The 22420-nt window shown below is 43.9% G+C and overlaps 12 protein-coding genes across 12 annotated transcripts; 7 read left to right on the forward strand and 5 right to left on the reverse strand.

Moving 5' to 3' along the window:
• Nucleotides 1-1498: 1498 nt before the first annotated feature.
• On the reverse strand, nt 1499-2888 carry I203_105926 (uncharacterized protein; the record flags this gene model as incomplete). The annotated part of the gene is made up of 4 exons (XM_019145074.1): nt 1499-1620; nt 1722-2101; nt 2251-2472; nt 2593-2888. 4 exons carry the CDS (start codon nt 2886-2888, stop codon nt 1499-1501), a joined length of 1020 nt encoding a protein of 339 aa, XP_019006409.1.
• A 581-nt stretch (nt 2889-3469) lies between these two features.
• On the forward strand, nt 3470-4751 carry I203_105927 (uncharacterized protein; the record flags this gene model as incomplete). The annotated part of the gene is made up of 6 exons (XM_019145075.1): nt 3470-3587; nt 3639-3728; nt 3792-4320; nt 4381-4448; nt 4502-4588; nt 4657-4751. 6 exons carry the CDS (start codon nt 3470-3472, stop codon nt 4749-4751), a joined length of 987 nt encoding a protein of 328 aa, XP_019006410.1.
• Nucleotides 4752-5141: 390 nt separating this feature from the next.
• Nucleotides 5142-8416, forward strand: I203_105928 (uncharacterized protein; the record flags this gene model as incomplete). The annotated part of the gene is made up of 5 exons (XM_019145076.1): nt 5142-6667; nt 6809-7211; nt 7360-7433; nt 7590-7671; nt 7757-8416. 5 exons carry the CDS (start codon nt 5142-5144, stop codon nt 8414-8416), a joined length of 2745 nt encoding a protein of 914 aa, XP_019006411.1.
• A 613-nt stretch (nt 8417-9029) lies between these two features.
• I203_105929 (uncharacterized protein) lies at nt 9030-10216 on the reverse strand (the record flags this gene model as incomplete). The annotated part of the gene is made up of 2 exons (XM_019145077.1): nt 9030-9428; nt 9566-10216. 2 exons carry the CDS (start codon nt 10214-10216, stop codon nt 9030-9032), a joined length of 1050 nt encoding a protein of 349 aa, XP_019006412.1.
• Nucleotides 10217-11145: 929 nt separating this feature from the next.
• I203_105930 (uncharacterized protein) lies at nt 11146-11840 on the forward strand (the record flags this gene model as incomplete). Its single annotated transcript, XM_065517865.1, has 3 exons — nt 11146-11536; nt 11611-11650; nt 11711-11840. 3 exons carry the CDS (start codon nt 11146-11148, stop codon nt 11838-11840), a joined length of 561 nt encoding a protein of 186 aa, XP_065373169.1.
• A 27-nt stretch (nt 11841-11867) lies between these two features.
• On the forward strand, nt 11868-12537 carry I203_105931 (uncharacterized protein; the record flags this gene model as incomplete). Its single annotated transcript, XM_065517866.1, has 4 exons — nt 11868-12071; nt 12129-12303; nt 12348-12398; nt 12455-12537. The coding sequence occupies 4 exons, from the start codon at nt 11868-11870 to the stop codon at nt 12535-12537; spliced, it is 513 nt and encodes a 170-aa protein (XP_065373170.1).
• A 610-nt stretch (nt 12538-13147) lies between these two features.
• Nucleotides 13148-14463, forward strand: I203_105932 (uncharacterized protein; the record flags this gene model as incomplete). The annotated part of the gene is made up of 3 exons (XM_065517867.1): nt 13148-13515; nt 13580-13693; nt 13845-14463. 3 exons carry the CDS (start codon nt 13148-13150, stop codon nt 14461-14463), a joined length of 1101 nt encoding a protein of 366 aa, XP_065373171.1.
• A 1172-nt stretch (nt 14464-15635) lies between these two features.
• Nucleotides 15636-16215, forward strand: I203_105933 (uncharacterized protein; the record flags this gene model as incomplete). The annotated part of the gene is made up of 2 exons (XM_065517868.1): nt 15636-16118; nt 16177-16215. The coding sequence occupies 2 exons, from the start codon at nt 15636-15638 to the stop codon at nt 16213-16215; spliced, it is 522 nt and encodes a 173-aa protein (XP_065373172.1).
• Nucleotides 16216-16971: 756 nt separating this feature from the next.
• I203_105934 (uncharacterized protein) lies at nt 16972-17638 on the reverse strand (the record flags this gene model as incomplete). The annotated part of the gene is made up of 2 exons (XM_065517869.1): nt 16972-17051; nt 17107-17638. 2 exons carry the CDS (start codon nt 17636-17638, stop codon nt 16972-16974), a joined length of 612 nt encoding a protein of 203 aa, XP_065373173.1.
• Nucleotides 17639-17677: 39 nt separating this feature from the next.
• I203_105935 (uncharacterized protein) lies at nt 17678-18565 on the reverse strand (the record flags this gene model as incomplete). The annotated part of the gene is made up of 2 exons (XM_065517870.1): nt 17678-18254; nt 18480-18565. The coding sequence occupies 2 exons, from the start codon at nt 18563-18565 to the stop codon at nt 17678-17680; spliced, it is 663 nt and encodes a 220-aa protein (XP_065373174.1).
• Nucleotides 18566-18710: 145 nt separating this feature from the next.
• On the reverse strand, nt 18711-18982 carry I203_105936 (uncharacterized protein; the record flags this gene model as incomplete). Its single annotated transcript, XM_065517871.1, has 2 exons — nt 18711-18904; nt 18976-18982. 2 exons carry the CDS (start codon nt 18980-18982, stop codon nt 18711-18713), a joined length of 201 nt encoding a protein of 66 aa, XP_065373175.1.
• Nucleotides 18983-19693: 711 nt separating this feature from the next.
• Nucleotides 19694-22310, forward strand: I203_105937 (uncharacterized protein; the record flags this gene model as incomplete). Its single annotated transcript, XM_019147709.1, has 7 exons — nt 19694-20106; nt 20189-20359; nt 20434-20594; nt 20696-20901; nt 20981-21194; nt 21256-21449; nt 21519-22310. The coding sequence occupies 7 exons, from the start codon at nt 19694-19696 to the stop codon at nt 22308-22310; spliced, it is 2151 nt and encodes a 716-aa protein (XP_019002627.1).
• Between the last annotated feature and the right edge of the window lie 110 nt (nt 22311-22420).

Genomic DNA, 22420 nt, shown 5'->3' on the forward strand with positions numbered 1-22420 from the left:
TAGCCTGTTCCAAAAACATCATAGACCATATCATCACCCTCTATGTCCTTTCAGAGAAGCCACAACACCCCATAAATCTCACTCAGTGGGGTTCGGGAAGATGTAAGTGTTCTGACATGTTTTAGACTCTCTGTCCTTTATCCTAAAGGTCACAACCCTCTGGCTTGAGAAGGTATGCAAGCTCAGCTCGATCAGATCGGTATACCACGTTGGATTCTGCACAAGTCTCCACCCAACGATTCTCCTTATCATGATGACACAGAAGCCATATTCCTAGTCAGAAGCATCTCAAGACAGTCAAGGGGTCAGTGTCATTCCTTTCCAAAGCAGATGCTCTCACACGCTTCGTAATTTGTCGGAACAAGGACCGGGGCAGACAAAGAAAAGGGGCAGCCTTTTTGTGAGCAGTACAATCGCATAACTGAACAGATATAAATAGAGAAGAAGGTACTTCCGATTCTCAATACAAAAAATCATCTCGACTGATCAAGAATTCACACTAATATTATATCGTTACTTCAGTCTCATCATGTCCGAAGATGACCGACTTTCTGAGATTCGATCTAACGCTCCCCGAACTACAGAAGGTGGTGGCTCGACTGCTGGAAGTACTGTTGAACGTAAGTAAAGTAGTCTTGTCTTTCACTGCCACGGAGATCTGTTCATCTGCATTGCAGACAATACATCTCAAAGGAGTTATGAACAGACCGCTTCCCACAGTAAGTCATCTAATAATCAAGGGACGTATGCATCTACCGTGCTGACGACCTGACTATGTTGTGACGATCCGTTCGAAAAGGTAATGATAACACCCAAGTCGAGGAGAAACATGGCTGATGCAAATCGTGTTTGTGGGTTGGCCTGGATTGCATCACCGGCGATTTTTGTCCGGATGGAGAGCATTTTGGACCTCGATAGATGGTTCTTGCAAGAATTCGGACTGGCTAGTTCTGCCAGAGTGTGTATCTACATTGGTAGGTGATAGCTGGTAGGAGAGCGCAAGGCAGACCTTCGTTTGATCGGCTGGTCATAACATGCATCTTTGATTATGCATTGATGACATCCCCATTGGAGCCATAAACTATGTTTCTCGTAACTTGTTGCATTTTGGATCTGCTTCATCTCGCGCCAAAACAGATTGCTTTACATTTTGAGGCAAGAGCACGTAATTAAAACATGGCTTGTTCTGCTTTTACTTGGGTATATGCACTTTCACGCCTAGGACTGACGAATCTCTGAGCACACTAGGGCATACCAAGACATTCAACCGCTCTCCGATCGAAACTTATGCTTAACTACCGCCGGAAAGCAAGACAATCTGGCAACTTATCATAGTGTGTGAGAATATTCATATTTTTACTAATGTGATCATAGACTACAAATACAACTTCCTTGACTGCTGACTTCTTACTAGTCACTTTTTATTTGTTCTCCCTTGTTATTGACATATTGTATCTATGAGCATCTCCATCATGCGAGTAAAACGCAGCCTATGACCTTACTCTCCTTGTTTAGCAGCTTGAGCACCTGAGGCGGCATTGGTACCTTGCATGATGACGCTGGTACCTTTGGCTGCTGAGACAGCTGCTGAACCGAGGTTGGCACCTGTTTGGCCTACGTCTGGATATGACATATGGATCAGCACGAGTAAAGGATTTAACATATGTGAGTAGGTTTTGTAAAAGTAACTACACCAGTGACAATTTAAAACGATAACTCACCTTGAGCAACGCCCTCCGCCTCTTTACCGAAATTATGTTCCACGGCTCTATGAGCCGACTGACTAGCGGCCGATCCAACGGTAATTGCAGCACCCGCGATACCTTTAGCAGCAATGGTGACTTGTTCCCAACCTTCCTCTGCCAATTTCCTAAATTGCCCTTTATCTTCCTCTTTGACCGGTTCAGAAGATTTTGCTATACTGTCGGGTAATTTCTCACCAACGGATTTAGCAGTTTCGTGAACGTATGATCCAATGTTGTTGGCTCCTACTTCGACGGAATCGGCGAGTCTCGAAGATCCAAGTTCGATTGCGCTGGCTCGTTCCTTCGTGAGATCGGAAGGTGGAGCGGGGTGTTCAGGGTTGGTTCGTGCGACGTGTCTGTGTTAGAGTGACAATGTCAGCTTGGCCGGTCTATGATCACAATATATGCAATTGACTAGGATAACTAGAAGATCGAGGTGAAATGAGATATTGGAAATGAAGATAGGATTGGACAGTAGATGATGAACGGGAGGTCGCACACTCACCGATCAGTATAAGCTCCTAACCTCTCGGCCAAAGCCTGTCCAGCAGAGGTGACTGCACCAGCGATGGTCTCACCCCATTTTTGAGTATGTTTCGCTACTCCTCCAGTTTCGTACTCGTCGTCAACGAATAAGGTGGTCTCGTTCCATACTTTGTTTGATTTGAGGGCTTCTTCGAGTCCGTGTGTGAGAGCTTCAGTAGCATCCCATTCGCCTTGGTTCGCGCTTCGAGAAAGATATTGATCAGCATGAGCATCAAGTTACGATGTTCTCCAATCGTTGTGGATGATCAGAGCATCCAAGAGGGATGACGATTTGATACTTGGGTGATATCGACCTACTCACCTATCCTTGACACGAAGTTTGACCTGACCAACCGGTTCTCCACCATCCGCAGGAACAGGCGCAAAGATATAGCTTGGGTGCTGGTCTTTCGCTTGAACCTTCTGCACCGGGCTGTTGGGAAGTAGAGGGAACGATGATCCTCCTACGTTCAATGTGAGAGTCGACGAAGGATGGGAAGGAGGATTGGCAGGGATGACGGTGAGGTTGAGTTCGCCGGTCGAGAGTGGTAAAGGGTCGGAAGTAGGGGTGGGGAGGTGGTAAGCTGTGACGTTTGGGATGGTGACGAGGGTTGTCATTGTATCTGTTCTGTTCTGTTCTGTTCTGTTCTGTGAGCTAGTCTTATATGACTGATAATCGATTATCGTTCTGAGAGTTGCAAGGTTGATGGTGAATTGGGTAGTCACGCATACGATCGCAAGCAGACGAAAAGTACTCAGACAGACGTTGGTGTCAAGACTTTCGATCCGCGTCGCAATCGGCTACATCATATTCACCCGGGCGTGAAGTGTATTCCTAATCACCATTACAAACTGTTGTAATGAGCTGTGACCGAGCAACTTGCTCGGTGAGAGATCTTGTATGCGGTCCAAGCGGAAGGCACCGCAACCGCTAGTCACCTTTCCGGAAAATCAGGATCAGGATCAATGATGAAATGATGACATATACAGAACTTTGTACTTGGGGCGATGAGAATACGTTCACATTAGTTATAACATGAATACTCTTACAAATCGCTGTGAAACACTTTATCCCACTCATTCACCTTATGTCTACTTTAGCTAGAGCTAGATCATTGAGATACAACCGACCATCCGCCTCTGTGTTAAGATCTATACCTCGCCAATACCCACAAATCCCCCCCAGACAATTTCATAAGATGAGTCCCACACAGAAAGATATCACCTCTTGGGCAGACAAGTCCGGATCATTCAAGCGACAAACTAGTTCTTTCAGAGAGATCATCGAGCCTAATGGCAAATATGCTCCTGAAAAAGGTAGGTTGTCATTCTTCGTGGGCTAAATCTAAGCTGATGAACCCATGCTAGGACGTTACCACCTCTATGTCAGTTTGGCATGTCCCTGGGCTCACAGGGCATTAATCGTAAGGAAATTAAAGGGCCTGGAGGAGTTCATCGGTAAGTTCACCATTTCTCTCATACTAGAGCACAAGCTGATCATATTCGTTCTTGGATCAACAGACGTATCAGTAGTCCACCCTCACATGTTAGAGAAAGGCTGGCACTTTGCCAAAACATCTTCCAACCCTGCTCCTCAATCTGAACATTCCGACGATACCTTCCCAGCTGCAACCGAAGACCATTTGTTCGGATTTTCACATTTACGTGAACTGTATTTCAAGGCTCAACCAGATTACGATGCGAGGTTCACCGTACCCGTCGTATGGGACAAGAAGACCAATTCGCTCGTGAACAACGAATCTTCCGAAATCATCAGATTCCTCAATACAGCTTTCAACGAACAGCTTTCTGGTCAACAGAAGGAGCTGGATCTGTACCCTCAAGAGCTGAGGAATGAGATTGGTGAATTGAACGACTGGGTATACAATGATGTGAACAACGGGGTTTACAAGTCGGGTTTCGCAACTACCCAACAAGCTTACGAGGACGCTGTCAAACCGCTTGCTAAGAGCCTACAACGTCTAGAAAACATTTTGAGCGATGGAAGAGAGTTCCTGATTGGTGGAAAATTGACCGAAGCTGATGTCAGGTCAGTCATCAGATCTTCATTTTAGTTGCGTATGTAGAGCTAACGAAGGGCGATTGATAGACTTTACACTACTATCGTCCGTTATGATCCTGTATACTATGTTCACTTCAAATGTAACTTCGGATTGAGTAAGTAAAATCGTTCAATCTCATTTAGGGTAGTCACTGACAGCATCACATAGTCCGACACGATTACCCACACCTGCACAAATGGCTTCAACGACTATACTGGAATAACCCAGCTTTCAAGGATACTACCAATTTCGAACGTAAGTCTAGCTATGGTAGTAACCGTGCGGATGATGAATTGGATAGCTGACAGTGAATCTGACCGTAGACATCAAGGAACACTACTACTATTCTCACAAACATATCAACCCTAATAGGATCGTACCGTACGGTCCTAATGTCGATATTGAGCCTCTGAAATGATCGATAAATTCTAAGAAGCGTTCTCGAGTATGTAGCCCATAAATGATGGTCTGAAATATGTGTTCAGAATATCGATTGAAAAAAAAAGCTTATTCTTAGTGAGTAAAACTAGGGTATAATTAGGTATCCGATCATCTCATTGTATGTAAAGGATAGTACAATCGAGGAATTCCCTAATGATCCGTTTGACAATCTTGAATTTAACGTGACTAACCTTTGTTCTGACCGTCCTTTGTGTTTTCCGCTTGGATTGACACGGGATACTATCAATCACTCTCGCATCGATCACTGACTTGTTGACACCTCATGATCTTTATCTGACCTAACATGACTTTCAATACTTTACAATAGACCAATTAAGGGGAGATCCAAGTATCAACATTGCTTGCAATGCCTCGCTCACCAATGTCGCCTATTTCGACTGCATTTACCACTTCCACCAATTTATCTCCGCCATTCACCTACTCTACCACTCGACCACCCACTTCATTCTCCGAGTTGTCAACCAGGAATCGCAGCAATATAAATTCAAGTTCTTCCAGGTCAAGATCAAGGTCAAAATCATATAGTACCACTAACGGTCGGAGTGGAAGTGGATATACCAGATCTCCATATGCACCACCAGAAACACCTCTACCTCCTATTCCCACACCGTCAGCCGCGAAGAATCCATTTGACGATGATTCTGAGACTGCCAGTGAACTATATCATAGATCGGATTGGTTATCCACTGCAGGTGGTGGAGGTGCAGATGATGAATCGATAAGGTCAAGATTCCCGAGGTCAAGGCAATATTCGAGAACGTCTTATAAACCTTCTTCAAGACCTCTGAATTCGCTTCCTCCAGATACACCCCTCAAATATGGTTCAGAAGGATTGACAAGTCCGAATCCGAATACCCATCTTACACCTTGTCCGTATACTGGCAAAACTACAGCAAAAGTGCAATTTGCAGATGAGCAGAGTCATGTGATTGATTCGCCTGGTGAGATCACCCCTACCCCTGGGTCGAACAAGCATAAGAATCGATCTTTACCTGGCACTTCATATCCTTCCATCGGACCTCTTGGAAACGAGAGAGAAGGACGGAAAGGAAAAAACAGTAGACAATCGACATTACCTTCCGTACTGAGTTTATCGCATCTTACGCCATATCAACCGACTGTAGCTAATCCCGCGCCTCAGCTGCACAAAGAGGGAGTGGGAGCCATAGGCGACTGGAAGACCTCTTCGCCTGATATACCAGGTTCTGATGACTTCTTATCGTCAAAACAAGTTATCGATCCTTTCTCACATCGTAATCTACATCATTCAGAGAATGGTGAACCGGTCCAACAGGAGATGCATCAACGTGTACCATACTCCAAAAGTGTTACTCCGGACATACATAAACAGCAAACTAGATTGATTGGTCCTAAAGATCAGAATAAATTAGGTAGGATGTCAGTCGCCCCTGCTAGATATACATTACCACCTCTTAGGAAATCAAGATTGGATACTGGATCATCCGATCCATCTACTTATCCCGACTCCACTAACCCTCATCCAAAATCAAAATCTACTAAGTCACCCTCGCTTTCAAGTATCCGTCAACGTACCTCCATCTCGAGTCATCTTCAACACAGTCCCTTAGTGAAGTTCTATATGACCTATCGACCATTCATCTCACCAATCTTATCCCTCATTTGCGCACTGGTCCTAACAGTAACGCACTCTATCAACTCTGATTCTCCTATTGGTAATTTTCTCTTGGTCTATAAAGAAGTATTTGATATTTCACGTGCGGGGGGTACGGACGTGGCATTAGGTGCATGGGGTTGGTGTCAGATTAAGACTGGTGGGCCGGATCCTCAGTGTCAAGGTTATAGTTTTAGGGATTTTGGGAATGATATTTTGACGTTCACGATTCCTGGAAAGTGAGTTTGACCAATAAAGCTTTGGCTTTGAAGTGACGCTGGAACTCTTGTCCACATACACCAACTCGTCCTCGTTCGACCCTGCAGATGTGTACTTACTTACTTTTCACAGAAGCTGATCCACCCTTTCGTATCACACAGCTCATCACTTGACAGTCTCTCTTCGTTACTCACAGCACTAACAGTTTTAACATGGCTATTGGCGTTCTATCAAATTGTCACTGGTTTTCTCCATTTCTATCTATTCTTCGCACTCTCAATCCCTTTCAATCATTTGGTAGAATGTAATCTCCCTCCTTGCCCTCCCATTAACAAAAATAAAGACAAGAGCAAGAAGAAGAAGAAGAACGAAAAATCCACTGGCTTTGGTTCCAACAGTGGTATGGAGAAAGATCCGATCGTAGCTGAGGTGGACCTCAGAGTGAAATGCGAGAGATTCCCTTATGAGGGTTATCTATGGGTCTGGTGGGCTTGGTGGGGTCATCGAAGGAGCCCCATAGGTTGGGGATTCGCGAATATCTTAGGTGTACTAGGGATAGCTACGGTGAGTACTGTACGCGTACGCATGTGAAACCAATGACTAGAACATTGGTGCTAGATCATAGGTGATGTGGGAATGATTTGGCATCGAAAAGTGAATTTCTTCTCATGAGAGGATATACTGACTATTCACATGGATCGATCGTTATCAGTTTGCGATGACTTATAAATTCAAGAACGATATACTAAATGCTACAGGATCTGACTCGTCAAAAGTCAAATTTGAGTGAGTCCGATGCTTACTTGTACTTTTGATATCTTCGATGTTCTATTTATACGATCTTAAATGTCTGTCAACTGCACTTCCTCGAAACCAACGCGAAGGACTAAATGTTATTGAGAAATCATTTTGACCGACGAATATTTTTTGGTTGCTTTTCAGTCACGGCGCGTACATGCCACCTATGACCGTATTGTTCACCTTGGACACCTTCATACTATCTTTCATATATTTCTGGAATTTCGTGAGTGGACAGGGCGACATCAGACTAAATAGATGAATACTGATTTTTTTCACTGACTGTGATGATTTCTCAATTGCAACATCAGAAACGAAATTTCTATATCTTACTCAATCCACCGTCTCCTTCCCCTCGGGTACTTCTCCTCCCAGCTTCTGAAAATACAGTATTACAACATCATCGTCAAACAGGTATTCAATCGTTCTTCGCTCCCATCTCAGCGGTTCATCCCGCCACAACGAAGGAAAGAATGGTCGATACCTACCTCGATCCAACGACCACCACAGGAGGAGAAGTGGCTTTGAATTTGGACGAAGAGACTATCCGGTGGCTTAGAGCTTATCCATCCGACGAAGAATTACTACCCCTAATAGCCGATCTGAGAAAAGGCAAATACCACACACATCCTCATTTCTTGTTGTCGGATATAGGATTATTATATCTACGTCCTCCCCCCGGAGGTGATGAGGAAGAAAGTGCTTTGCTGGTTCCTCCTAAAGGTGTTATACGATTAGAGTTATTGCAGGATGCCCATTTGGATTATCATCCGCACGAGGGAGGAACACTGGACGATCGAGGACTGGAAGCTCATAATGGATTGGAAATCATGATTCAATCATTGAATCAGAATTTCTGGTGGAACGGTATGGAAATTGATTGTAAGGAGTTTATAGAAAATTGTCAATTCTGTTTTGAGAGGTTGAGAGAGGAGAATGGGAGGCTGAATAAGGTTTTTCAGATGGATTAGTTTTAATGGGATAGATAATGATTTATTCGTGAATGGGTAGTAGACTCCCAGAGGTATTGAGTGAAAATCAAATTGCGAAGAGGATATAATGGAGATTCTTATAGACCTGGGATCTATATACCTGATATCATGATCGAGACGATACTACAGTATATATACATGACCAAATGACGGATCGTTTACACTGAAAAGGATCTACGGATCTCTAAGAATTCTACAATTGACTTTCTCATTTAGATATACTGGTTTAATGTTGTATGTGGTCGTTGAATCGTTACAATCAAAGATAAGGTACAAAGTGAGAAAGAGCAGAAAGGATGGGAAGAAGATGGGAATACAATGATATTGAATCCAATTGAATTTGATTGATTTGAATGCGAGAAAATGATGAAATATGCCAAAAATAATGAGAATAAATTCCGTCACATGTCACCAAAGGTCAAGACGTTGTTTTCCGGATCGTGCTTTGGGTTTTGGAATCAAGAACTTCTTCTTCTCATTCCGCCCAGTACTGTCTTCTCCAAATGTTTACCCTAAATTCATGATTCATAGCACCAGCGGGGGAGTAAGCTATCCCTCTTCATGATCTCTGACGTTATATCCCTCCTATCACTCAACCCCATCTCCTCTGCCTGACGACAGCCAACTCCCCTAAAAGCCTATTCGTCTCTTCGTATCTCTTTCTCACCACCTCATCCTCTATCTCTCGCAAATGAAGAGGATCAGCGTTGTCCGTATCTAGGACTTCCATATCTTCATCGCCATCATGTACGTGAGAGGGCGAATGGAGCTCAACAGACGGATGGTGTGAGTTGAAAGGGGATGAATCAGGGTAGGAAGGTTGATTTCGGTATGAAGGATGAGGAGAGACGAGAGTTGGCTCATTGATGTATGTCGAAGTGCTGGACGTGGAGTCTGTATTGTGCAGAGGTGTATGAGAGGGATGTGAATGTTGATGATGAGTTGGGATGGGGTGTTGTGATTGTGATTGCGATTGGATCTTGGCGAGGTGCTATATAGCATTGTTACTTGATCAGCATCAAATTTCAATCGTGTATAAGTAATTTCCAAGTAAGATTGGTGCGTATCCAGTAGTTGAGTATGGTTAATCTAAACATGATTGATGTTAGGGGTAGCTCAGTGACTCACCAAATTACGCAACAACCAATTTTGTTTCTGATAAGCTTCGCCCCACTGTCTCTTCATCTCATCTTCATCCATCATTTTCATCTCTCCATCCTCCCCTTCTTCCTCCGTTCCTGCCATAGCATACTGTTCTCCACTAGCATTTGAATGTACGTTCGTAGGCGTTTGCCATATGAGTTCTTCGTCTTTCGCTCTGAAAGGTGAACTTGAAGGGTATACATTCCTAATGGGTGAAGAAGACATTAGGGGATCAGGCTGTGAACGGTAATTCCTTTGATTGGGTGTCATAGCATGATTGTGGAATGTAGGTGGTGGAGTAGGTTGTGAAGCAGAAGCAGAAGGAGCGTTCTGCTTTTCCCATTGTTTCGTTCGTCGTCTTTCTACACCTTTCATTGACCTCTTCAAAGCTGAAGTACTACTTTCCGCATGCGGTTGGTCAGCGTTATCCGTTGTAGGGTGTAGATCGAAGTAGTCATGGTTTTGATTGTGTTGATGGTATTGATGATGGTCGTTGGGACTTGAGAATGACCGTTCATCCCTTCTTCTTCGTTTCAGCAGTACGTCCAATGGTGAGGTCAGGTCGGGCGATGAAAGTTGAAGGGGAGGAGGTGAAGGTGATCGAGGTCGTTTGTGCCTCTGGGGCGGAGCTAGCATATCGTCTTTGGGTAATATGTTGGAGGCTTAGATTAGAAAGAATGTATCAAGAATGAAGGAGGATAGTCGATGACTAAGCTCTCGAAATGAAGTCTGAGCTTTGACACCAACGTGGACTAGTCTAACGGAAATGACCGTGGATGATGAAAGCGTGGATTGAAGGTTGAATCACGATATTTGGATCATCGTATGTATCCGTTGAGGCTTCTCGTCAAGAGTTGCAACCCGCTGGAATGGAAGCAAGTATGGTTGGGATGTGTGGTGTCTCTTGTGTTCGTTCTTTCTGTTCCTCCTACAAGTTGCAGCAGGTATGAGACCAGCTTCAGTCATCTATCTATCTTGAGCGATCAAAACACAAAAGCACCTTCGGAAGGGAAGGAGGGCAAAATTATATAATCTCCGTTCGGATGTATATAATCTCCCATTCGATATTACATAATGGGCAGTTTATCCCATTCCCTGAAAATATATCCCATTCGCGTCACAATATCTACCATTCGACCATCAGTTTATCTTATTCGCAACGAATGTCATCTAAAACACATGCAAATCTGTATTAAGAGCTTTTCTCTTGCAGTACCACTGACTCAACATCGTTATCCACTCGACCTGACATCCGTTCGATCCATGAACAATCGCCAAAATGCCAAACGAGTTACATTCGAATCATTCAACGATACCATTTGGATGTTGCAACTAAGAGGCCAAAGCCCATTCGGATACCCTCGAATGGTTCAACCTGGGCTGTCGAATGGATAGAATATCAATCAACCTATCCTGAAACCATTCGAATAGACCATGTCATGTAGTTTTTCAATGATCCAATGCATGCTACGTCTTTGATGATTGTACTTATCTCTAATCTGCATGCTGAATCACCGCAACTTCAATAATCACAAACATCAAATTGCCTTGTTTCACTCTCAATGATGATCTCAACTCCCCCTCTCACCCCTCAAGCGATCGATCTTCCCACAGACATACTGCTCAATCATGTCACTCGTCGTCCTAGAGGACGACCACCCCGTCAATATCTCCCTTCTCCACTCTCAACGCCTTTACAACTGGATGGTTTGGCATCAACAACGTGTGAATATGCCATCTCAGAACCTATTCGTCCTTCAACCCAAGCTGTCACCTACACAGAGAGCATCCGCTTGGAAGAAAATATCAAAGATGACAATTATGATTGGTATAAAGAGCTGTTCGACGATCAAGGACACTACCTTGTTGGAGAGATTGCTTCCAACGCTCATATTCATACTTCTTCAACCCGGACTGAAGAAGAATACTACACCCATTCGACCGATACAACGCCTGGTGTCTTAATCACTACAAATGATTTCCTCAACCCTTTAAAGAACAAATTGAACCTGGAGATGGTTATGAGACAGTCACCAGAAGTATAGATAACCTTCCTCAATTCTTCGACGCGTGAGTGCATTCCGTTCTTGTCATGCAGTCATTTACTGATTGTCCCTTGGTATCAAATAGAAACATGATTACAACGTTAAACGACATTCGATCGGGCATGCGCACAAGTACAATGGCTAGATCCTCCTGGATTAATTCCGTCAGACATACGTTCACGGCGCTTCAAGATCAACGTCCGGTCTACCTATGATGGAAGTCGTCACAAAGATCGGGTGATATGGCTCAGTATTCATCTGCAATGGCTCATGCTGTGTCGTTGATTCGACCCAGAAGGAACTCTTCCAAACTCCACAGAAGAGATGTTTATCCATTCGCCAACACTGCAGTCGAACAGAAGAATGATACACCTTCCTCCCCACCTTCCTCGGATATTACCCATCAAACGTCGACTGGAAGACTTCGATGCAAAGCCAATTTGATTGTGAGATGTTCATACTGTTATATTCTGGGATCTATTGCTGACGTCAAAGATCCTCAGGTTGAAATTACTGTCGACCAAGCACTACATGGACAGTGCTCAATAACAATGCTTGCCCAGGACAGTCATCGTCCACATAAACATCTCTTGTCACTCAATGTGTCCCCAAAGATTCGAAGCTATCTTCATGAAGCTGCTTTAAACTTAGGAATGACTGAAACACGTCTTCAAAGTTGTGAGTACTGATTACAAATCAATATGTGTTAATTCGCCTTATAGGGTTCAACACCTCACCTTTGAAAACCGACACTTATACCGAATGGGTTGCACGTTGGGTTCCGCATCGTCTTCCTCGCTCAAAAGAGTTCGAACAGCTATACAAGTAGCCTTGAGAAGAGATCGACTGGATAAGGAACCTCTAGCGGCTATCCAGATCATTGCTGATAGAAAGCCCCAGGAATTGTTATAGTGAGTTGATACCGTTCGAATCGTGCTAACAAATAGTTATACGTATCCGAACATGCCGCAAGACCGATTGTGCGCCAACCTGGGCATTGATAACGCAGACTCTGTACCATTCGTCTGCATTGTAGCACCCCCATTCGCCCTTCTGATGGGGATAATCCATGGCGGAGAGAGGGGGATTCTCCTTGATTCTTCCTGGCGAAGCAAGAATGCCCATAAAGCACCACTCACCCTTCTCTGCACTCTGAGCAAGAAGCATCGAATGGTACCAAGTAGGTGAAGCTCTATTGCGCCCTCCTCTCATTGTCATTCGCTGACACAGAATATAGTTGCTGCTATGGTATCTGCTCATGCAAACCACTCCACTTATCACCTTTTCCTCCATGAAGTGTCCACCGCAATCCAGAACCTTGCACGACGAATCGTGAACGGCACCCACACGTTCGAATCGGATCAGATCACCATGACAGAAGAAGGCTTCATCTCATTGTCGAATCATAGCAGAGGATGGATTCTTCCCTCGATTTGCCATGATTGATGGTGATGATGCGGAACGGATCGCTCTGGAACTTGAATTCCCCCATACATCGATTCGGATGTGTCAATTTCACCTAATGCAGGCTTGTCGCTCCAGGGCAAAACGAGAGCTCCATCGTTTTGAAGACAGAGACAGACTCGCCGCTGGTTTCCTATCCTGTGTTCGATCAGCACAACGATGTCCTTCTGAAGACCTCTGGCCAGTCTACAAAGAAAAGTTCCGCAAAGATATCGCCAACCTTGCTGATCAAGATGAAGACACCGTGTCTCGTTTGATGGAATATATGAACTCAGAATGGTTCAGTGAGCGGTGGCGAGCTAAAGTCATCGATTATGGTATGCCAGCTTCAGTCACTCGTGATGGACCTTGGTCTACCAACAATTACGTTGAAGCAGCATTTAGAACGTTTGATAGAGTATTTCTTAGCTGTAGAGCGAATAAGAGGTAAGCATCTGTGACTGGACTACCGCATGTCTAAGAAAAGGATTCTAACATATATCTGGTATAGACTCGATCGTTTAATTGCGATATTGATCAATTCGTACTTTCCCTTTTACGAGAATGTGCCTCCAGCCGATTCTCGGGCAGATCCAGGATTACAGAAACAGCTATTCGATGGCATGTATATCTGGGAAATCAATCGGATCAAACCTTGCGAATCAAGTAGAGTACCACTGGCCGTTCGATGCTCTTTTGATGCTCCGTCAGATTGTTATATAATTGTATGGTCTCCTAACCCTCGAGTCGATAACGTCCATTTCTGTGGTAAACAGACAACCGAGAAGAGGAATTTCTGCACCTGTTCCACCTGGCGTGAGACAGGTAAACGTTAGCGCATCTCTGGGCCGCCACAATGCCTGTGGTTCATTGACGGATTTCGAATCGAAAACCTCGTCTATCAAGGCCAAATTACTGCGCCATCCCGAAGAATCTGGTGGTGGATATGTTCCTATCGTTGGAGATCGCGAAGAGCTCAACAGTTTCTGGAAGAAAGATGTTCTCGAGTTTCCAACACTTCACAATTTTGATATACAAGGCTTTTCCATACCTGACGAAGACAAATTGGTGATTAATCCATCGGTTCGCCCTTATAACGATGAGTTGAATGGCTTGATCAAACGATCAACAAAACGCCAAAGGTCGGTATCTCCAGTGGGCAGAAGATACCAATCAGAACATCGAGAGGTCACCACATCCGCCATCACCTTACAAGGGCGCCCCAAGAAAGTCGAACCGCTCCATCCTTATCGATCAAAAGCTCGCAAGTTTACGCCTAGTACCCTTAGTATCCCCCCTAAACAGTTGAAGAAAATCATATATCCTACTGGTACCATCAATACAGGGAACGACTGCTATGCAATTGCTCTCTTCCAGATGCTGGCTCGAATTTGACCTGGACTCAAGCCTTTACGAATTCGTTTGCTACAACAAATCTATCCAACGAGCCAACAGCTCTGCTCTTTGCAAAGTTCATGGATTCGATTAATGAGGAGGAGCCTACAAAATTCCCTGACCTTGGATCTATATTAGCGGGTGAGTTGTGCGGTTTCCAGGTCTCAGATTTTTGCACTTTGGATGCTGATATCTTTCAAGAATCAAAATTAGCTGATTCGCCTTCAGGTCAAGAAGATCCTGTTGAAGTCTTCACCAAATTGCTTGATCTATGGGATAGTTGTCAATCAGAACCTTGTTTTGACTCTCTGTTCTCCTTCGGACTTCAAATGACCAAATCATGTGACGCTTGTTTCACAATCGATAAGGATTCATCTTATATCTACGTCGATCGTATCTTTCGAATCAGCCCCAAAGATATCATCAATTCAACCGCAACCTCATTTGAAGACAGTATCTTCCATAGCGGTATCGGTTCCCAATCGTCAATGCCTGTCTGCTCAAATCCTTTCTGTGCAAAGAACTCAAGATGCCTCAGAAGCTGCCAATTGTGATGTCAGGTAATCTGCTAGGCGTTCAAATCAATTGGAATCTACACATAGATGATGATCAGCCGACTGTGAAGAACTTAACTTTCCCAGAGATGTTCTCTTCAAATCGAATACATCTACTTAACAACTCCAAGGTGGACAAACAGAATGTTTGGAGATTAAATGCAGTCATATGTCGGACCGATCACAGATGGATCACGGCCATTATCTTGTAATCATTAAGCACGGTAGTGATTGGTTCATCATTGACGATCATCGGAGATGGCGTGTTAATTCCACATCTTCACGAGAGCCTTTGCAAGTGGTAGGTACCCAACATTCCTGTTGTATCAATCCGATTCAGGTAGTCAAACAATCGAACAGCCCAAAGCAGAGGACAGGCTACAGTCATCACGTTCGAAGAAAAGTGAGTATTTCATATCGTAAAGGATTGATCTTTGCTGACCATTGACGATAGAAATTGCACCGACAAACGAAACAAATCTGTTCAGGCAGGAATTTTCAGTTGACGAAGTAATAGATAGGTATAAATCCATCCCATGGATGGACAATAGCGATGTCAACTTCCTCATGTCAGAATCCATGCTCAAACGTGACGAAAATACATATTTCTCGCTTTGAATGGGATCTTCAAGCACATCAACAGTTGGATTCGGTCGCAAGACACCGACGAATGGCTCCTCCTGTAGGTTGAAGCTCTTGATGGGCACTCAGGAGATGGAATCCGACGACATCAACCGATTGTGTCAAGAGAGATGGTGGTCATCGAATATCAACGCCATTGCTGTGCGAGCAGCACAGCTCTACACCAATCGGTATTTCCAACATTCCGAACAACAAGACAGACCAGGTATTCCATTCGATGTGAAGTTCGTCGAACAGTTGTTGCCGTGGTATGAAAAGAAACCAGTATTCAAACCAACTAGAGGTATCCCGTTTCCACGACTGGGCAAAGACAGAAGCTGGAGAGATCGTGTCACTATATCAATAATCAATGTCGAATGGCAGGCTCACTTTGCTACCGTTGTGATCTTCGGTCCTCAAAAGCTGTTGATACCGTTTGATGGAGCAGGAGGAGCGTATGATAATTCTCTATTGAAAAAGGTGAGAATTTCTGGAACAATCAAGGTTCTGGACAAGAGGCTGAGATTGGACATAACAGAGATGGACTTCCTTCTTGAACAATCGACTTGAATACTGAAGAAACCCACGGTTGGGTCACTGCCGAGGAGAACAAAGGATGGGTTTGTGCTAACAACACCGATGTGGGTACATATTTCACCGTATGTGTTGTAGTCGTAGCTGATTTTCAAGCAGGAACTACGTTCTCGCCTGAATTGGATCAAGCAGGAAGATGGCCATAGCTGCGGACCTCTTGCGGTGTCTGCAGCTGTTGCAATTGCTCATGGCTTGCAACCTTCCATCGATTGTTTCGGATTTTCATCTCCTTGCCCCGAACCCACCGCACTAAGAGCCATTCGAGACCTTTTGATCGCAATCATGCTGAGTAAGAGCGAAGGAGCAGATTGTGCGAATGATAGTAACACCTGGTATCGTTGGCCTCGTGTCAAACAGAGCTCAGAGAGATCTTTCAGCGACTGGAGAGATGGGATTGAAGCAGTATGTACAACTTGGTTCGTAAATGTTGATCTCTAGAGTATGCAGCGTGATCTTTATTGCTTCTTGTGGTGTCGAATGAATGAGACAATTGTCGTAAGGTGGAAAATGTCACCGAATGAGATGACTGAGTAAACCAGAAGAGGTCATATGCATATATTTATACTATACAGGATTATTCGAACCAATTTCCAGTACCCAAGCCTAGATGAGGAAGAGATGTAGAGACGTTAAGAGAAAAATTTCAATGAAACCACCGAATCAGCAATGTAAAAGACATACCACAACCTTTATAACTCTTAATATACAACATTGAGGAAGATACTATAAACACAGATGATCAGAATGATTGAGCCCTTTTCCTTCTCTCAGTGTCCGTTGCTTTCAGCTTCTCAATTTCCTTATGAAGAGAATCGCATTCTGCAATGACATCTCTAAGAGCACCCTCCGCCGACTCTGTGTTCTTCAGCTATACTCATGGCTTTCTCAGCTGCAACTCGTTCCTCCACCGCTCCGGCTATTCGTCCCTCAAAGACCTTCTGGGAAGACTTGAGATTCTCAATTTCCTTATCCTTGAGCGATATTTCCTTCTCCAAAAGTACAATCTTCCTGTGCATGTCCTTGAGATCCTTCAATTGAGATGAGACTACCGTATCCATGATTCGAAGCTCAGACAATTTGTTATCCCTATCGATTCGAACTGATTCAATAGATGCCCTATCAATCTGAGCTTGATTTTTGAATCCTTCTACTTGAGATAAGAGTTCATCCATTCCCAATTCGAATGATCGTGACTTAGACTGAAGATCTTTATGCAGCGACGATACAGCCTGCACAGATTGTTGAAAATAGGACTTCAAGTCAGCAGATCCGGAAAGCAACGATGATGAAGAAGCAGGTGCGATAACAGTTGCAGTTGATTCGGTTGTTGATACGGCAGGTTGTTCGTTTGATTTATCATTTTTAGACGGTCTGGAAGGTTGAATGGGGAGGGCAAAAGGTTTCATCGGATGTAAAAAGACATCGGTCGAATGAGTTGGTTTGGTTCAAGCAAATCCATGGTGTTCACTTCTGGGGAGGAGGAGGCGTTCGCTTCTTCTTGAGGTTGGCAAAGTAGTCTCTACCTTTCTTTCCCAGAGGGACAAGTGTCTTGTCCGCAGAAGAAATGTTGGACTTGAGGCAGGGGTAGGAGTTGCAGGTAGCAATAATACAGTTTCAGAATCCACTCGAATCTTCTTGAAAGCGCCTGCAGAAGATGGCGGAGATGCAGGACGTTTAAAAGAACCAATAGGAGAAGTGTTTTCTTCCGATTCGAGTTCGTTGTCAGAAGTATTATCGACTTCAGGTTGTTCTTGAGGGAAGAGAGTAGGACCATTCGAATCGCCATTATCAGCAAACTCTGAGAAGTCGAGTTGGGATACGTTTTCATCTGAGGTTTCGGATATTATCTTCCCCTGAACAGTACATCCTTGCCCACCACGGGTATAACAGGACCAGCAAGAATAAAGAACCAATTCGGTAAGCGAACGAGTGTCGGAGATCTTGACAGTCTTCACTTCCCATCGAAAAAGCAAAGTGGGAATGCCGAAATGAGTTGCTTTGTCGCAGATGGCATCAGGATGACTAGATACAAGCGAGTCAGCATTACACAGAGTGGAATACAGTGAGAAGAGGGCTGTTCGACTTCGTTCGATAGAGCTGAGACAATTGGATTGTTATTCGAGCATTTGAACCAGCGAATCATAGTATCAATGATGATTCGACATCGATTCGAATGCTCGAATAAGGCTTCGAATGGTCGAGTAGGGATTCGAATAAGATGATCAAGACGAAGTTAAAGGTACTTACATATAAAGAAAGGCAGGAACAAATGGTTGAGCTTGATGACACTTCTGAAGTGATCCATCTACAGCACACACTGGTCCTCTTCCCATGCGAGGTAACGTCGACGATTGAGTTTTGTCTTTAAATCGAATGAATTCAAATTTGACGGCAACAGAAGGGAAGAGCTGGTCGAGGGAGTGCTCGAATGGCTGGAGAGACACTTCAAAAGACTGCTCGAACTTGTTGATATTCTCTTCAAGACCAGATGGGATCATTTTCTTTCATCGAGTCCAACCATATTCTGGCAAAAGGTCCAGGGAATTGAATGTAAGATCGTCGAATGGGAGCGGTCTTCTTTGGAGTAGGCGTATCCTTAGTTTGTACATCAGATACTGGAGGTTTTGGATTTGTTTTTGGTTTAGGCTTAGGCTTTTCAGCCTTTTTCTCAGCTGGTTTCGTTTCAGCTCTCGATTTTGAGCCTCTAGAGGATTTTGGCGAGTAGGAATGTCTAATCTTTTACCAGCCATGTTGAACAAAGTCTGTGAGGATATATTCGAGATAGAAAGAGGTTTTAGAATGATTTGTGATTGTTTGAAGAAAGAAGTCAAAGAGAAAGAACGTATTATAAGTCGTGTTGCTTTGTTTGTTCGCACCGTTGTTTGGATTCTACAATCGTGTAGAAGATCGCTCAACGTAGAACATCCTTCAACCTTGGTATCCATTGCTTGTTCTACACAGCTATAGGGCCTCAGTGAAGGAGGTGGTAACGTCTCTGACGCTGTCAGTGTCAATCTTAGTGCATATCAAGCGATGCATGCAGATAGCATGCCATTCGGAAGAGATGAAGTGGGTTTCGAATGGGATAAAATGTGATTCGAATGGGAGATACTGTATTCGAATGGAAGATATTGCGCCTCGAACGGATAAATATCAGATGAACAGGATAAACTGCCCATTATGTAATATCGAATGGGAGATTATATACATCCGAACGGAGATTATATGGGCATGCGGAAGGAGGAGGAAGTCACCACGTGGCGGTCAGAAGGGAATGACGTGGGTTTGCGTGTGATTTACGTAATCCTCTGTCCTTTCACTCGAAAAGTTGATCGATGGTCCTCCTCCACTTGCACTCTGAAGATGAAATCAAAACCCATCGTGGATTCTGGAGTACCATTCCACTCATCCACCTTCACACAACTTGTATCTAGCATCGTACCCTCAGCTGAGACTCCACGATGGCCCAACCACCACCGACGGATTTCTCTGAGGGAGCAGATTTCATATCCTTCGGTTTGTCCCCTCCTCCCGAAGCTGGTCCTTCCACCTCCAAAACAGGCTTAGCATCTTTACCTCCTAAACCAGCTACTACAAATACGGAGAATAGTACCAGTAACAGTAGTAGAAAGGGAAAAAGAAAAGTATCAGATGCGGGATCCACCATAACGCAACAGCAAGATACGGGAAAAGATAAAGATAAGAAGTCATCTAAAAAGCAGAAGAAAGGTAAACGAGATAGAGAAAAGGATAAACAGAAGGAAAAGGATGAGACTGGACCTAGAAATTTGAAAGAGGAGAGAAAAGCGAACGAAAGACATGCACCATGGTGTGATTTGGTGGATTGGGAGAAGTGTAGAGATCCTTCTGAAATGTGAGCTCAATATTTCCGCTATAGATTCTTCGCCGTTAATGAAAGCTCATCAAGCTGACGAGATTGACTCAACTGCGTATAGGTTAAATGAAGAGATCAACGCGTTCTATAAATACGTTTCACCAACCAAAGAAGAGTTTGAAGTTAGGCTCTTCATGATCGAATTGATCAGTAGGAGCATACTGAAACTTTGGCCAGATGCTGAGGTTACACCTTTTGGAAGTTGGCAGACGCAGCTGTATTTACCGCAGGGGTGAGTTGAACGCATCTTGTCAATCGATGCTCAAATGATGTATCACACTAATTTTAATTTTCCGTTGCTCACAGCGATATCGATCTGGTGGTTACGAACAAACACTTCTCCGAATCTAACAAAGCTAGGTTACTAGCTGATATGGCTAGAGCGATGAGGATGGCTAGAATAACGGACGAAGTGGCTATAATATCAAGAGCTAGAGTACCTATCATCAAGTTTATAACTAACGAAGGTGAGTTCATGACCAAGTCTATATCATCCCCCGTTCATGGTCCCATTCCTCAGCGTGACAAAAGCACATAGATCTGACATGGCTTTTTCGTTCTTTCCTAGGCAAACTAAACGTCGATATATCATTGAATCAAGTAAACGGTATATCAGCTAGCAAAATCATCAATCAGTATCTTGATTCTCTACCTGGATCAAGGCAGTTGATATTGGTAGTGAAATCTTTCCTGAGTCAAAGATCGATGAATGAGGTATACACAGGTGGATTGGGTAGTTATGCGGTTATTTGTCTTGTGATCAGTTTTTTACAGGTATGTCGAGTGTTTTTCACCTGTTCTATCTCTCTTTGTTTCATGAGATGACAGCTGATGACGACCTTGATGTTTGCAGGTACATCCGAAGTTACGCAAATCAGAATTGGAGCCAGAGGAGAATCTGGGTACACTCCTAATTGAGTTTTTCGAACTGTATGGACGCAATTTCAATTATCAAGATGTAGGATTGTCGATACGTAAAGGCGGTTATTATTACTTGAAATCGTCCAGAGGATGGTTACGACCTAATCAGAGTTTCTTGTTGAGCATTGAGGATCCGCAGGATAGAGGTGAGCAAGATTTCACAATCGTACTTGTGAAGGACCTAAGGGCTGATATAGTCTCGTGCAGATAATGATATCTCAGGTGGCTCGTTCGGAATCAGGCAGGTGAAGAATACCCTCGCGGGAGCGTATGAATTACTCCTTATGAGATTGTTCGAGAGGGCCGATGAGATCAGTGGGAGAACATCGGGTAGAAGGAAAGATGAGATAGATCCGGATAAGATGAGTATATTGAGTGGTGTGATGGGCATAACCAAGGAGGTGGGTCGATCGCAGTTTATATGGGTTCAAGTTAAAGTAGCTGATTTATGTCCTCAACGGATGTTCCAGACACTCAAACAACGTACAGCTCTTCAACAACTCCATCAAAGTGGGAAACTCCAAAAACTGTTATCTATACCCATGGGCGCCAACCCAGAACAATACGTTATCAACTATCGACCACCTCCCATACTATTTACCCCACGATCGAAAGATCGTTCAAAAGCCTCATCTCGCAATACATCTGTATCCGTACCGAAGGATCGAAATACGAATGGTGGAGTAGGAGCGATCATCGTGGATGATGATGAAGTATCTGAACCTGATATCAACGATTCATCATATGAATTTGAAGATTCGTCCTTCGACGAAGATGAAGACGAGGATGGGGAAATTGGACCGGACGATACTTTCGCTATGCTCAAACCTGACAAACAAGATAATAATAATCTAAGAGCGAAAGCGGCTGCTGTGGAAGCTAGATATGGAGGTTCAAGTGATGTTTCGGAAGATGATATTGAGATTTTGGATTCACCACCTGAGGAATCGAGGTATAGTATATCCAAAAATAGCAAAAATAAGAAACGATCGACGACGAGTCAGACGAATAAAAGTAAGAAGAATAAGAAGAACAATCAAGATAAAGATGAATTCGATTCAATCTCAAGCGATAGTGACAGTGATAGTGATACCGATAGTTCAGTTCAGTATATCGAACCTCCCCCTCCTCAACCTAAGAAAGGATATGCCACCGGTGGAAAAGAAAGAAGAGCGTTCTGGGCATCAAAAGGTGGATTAGGAAGGGCTGGAGGGGGTGATGATGATTTTGAGAATGATGCGGATTATATCGGATTGGACTAGATTCCACGGCGGAGGAGCAAAGAGTTGGAAGATCAATCACCCCTTGAACGATGAGATGTATCGAAAGAAGACATTCTGTTAACGAGATGATGATGATTTGTATGTTATGC

Source organism: Kwoniella mangroviensis, assembly GCF_000507465.2.
Source record: "Kwoniella mangroviensis CBS 8507 chromosome 1 map unlocalized Ctg02, whole genome shotgun sequence".
NCBI lineage: Eukaryota > Fungi > Basidiomycota > Tremellomycetes > Tremellales > Cryptococcaceae > Kwoniella > Kwoniella mangrovensis.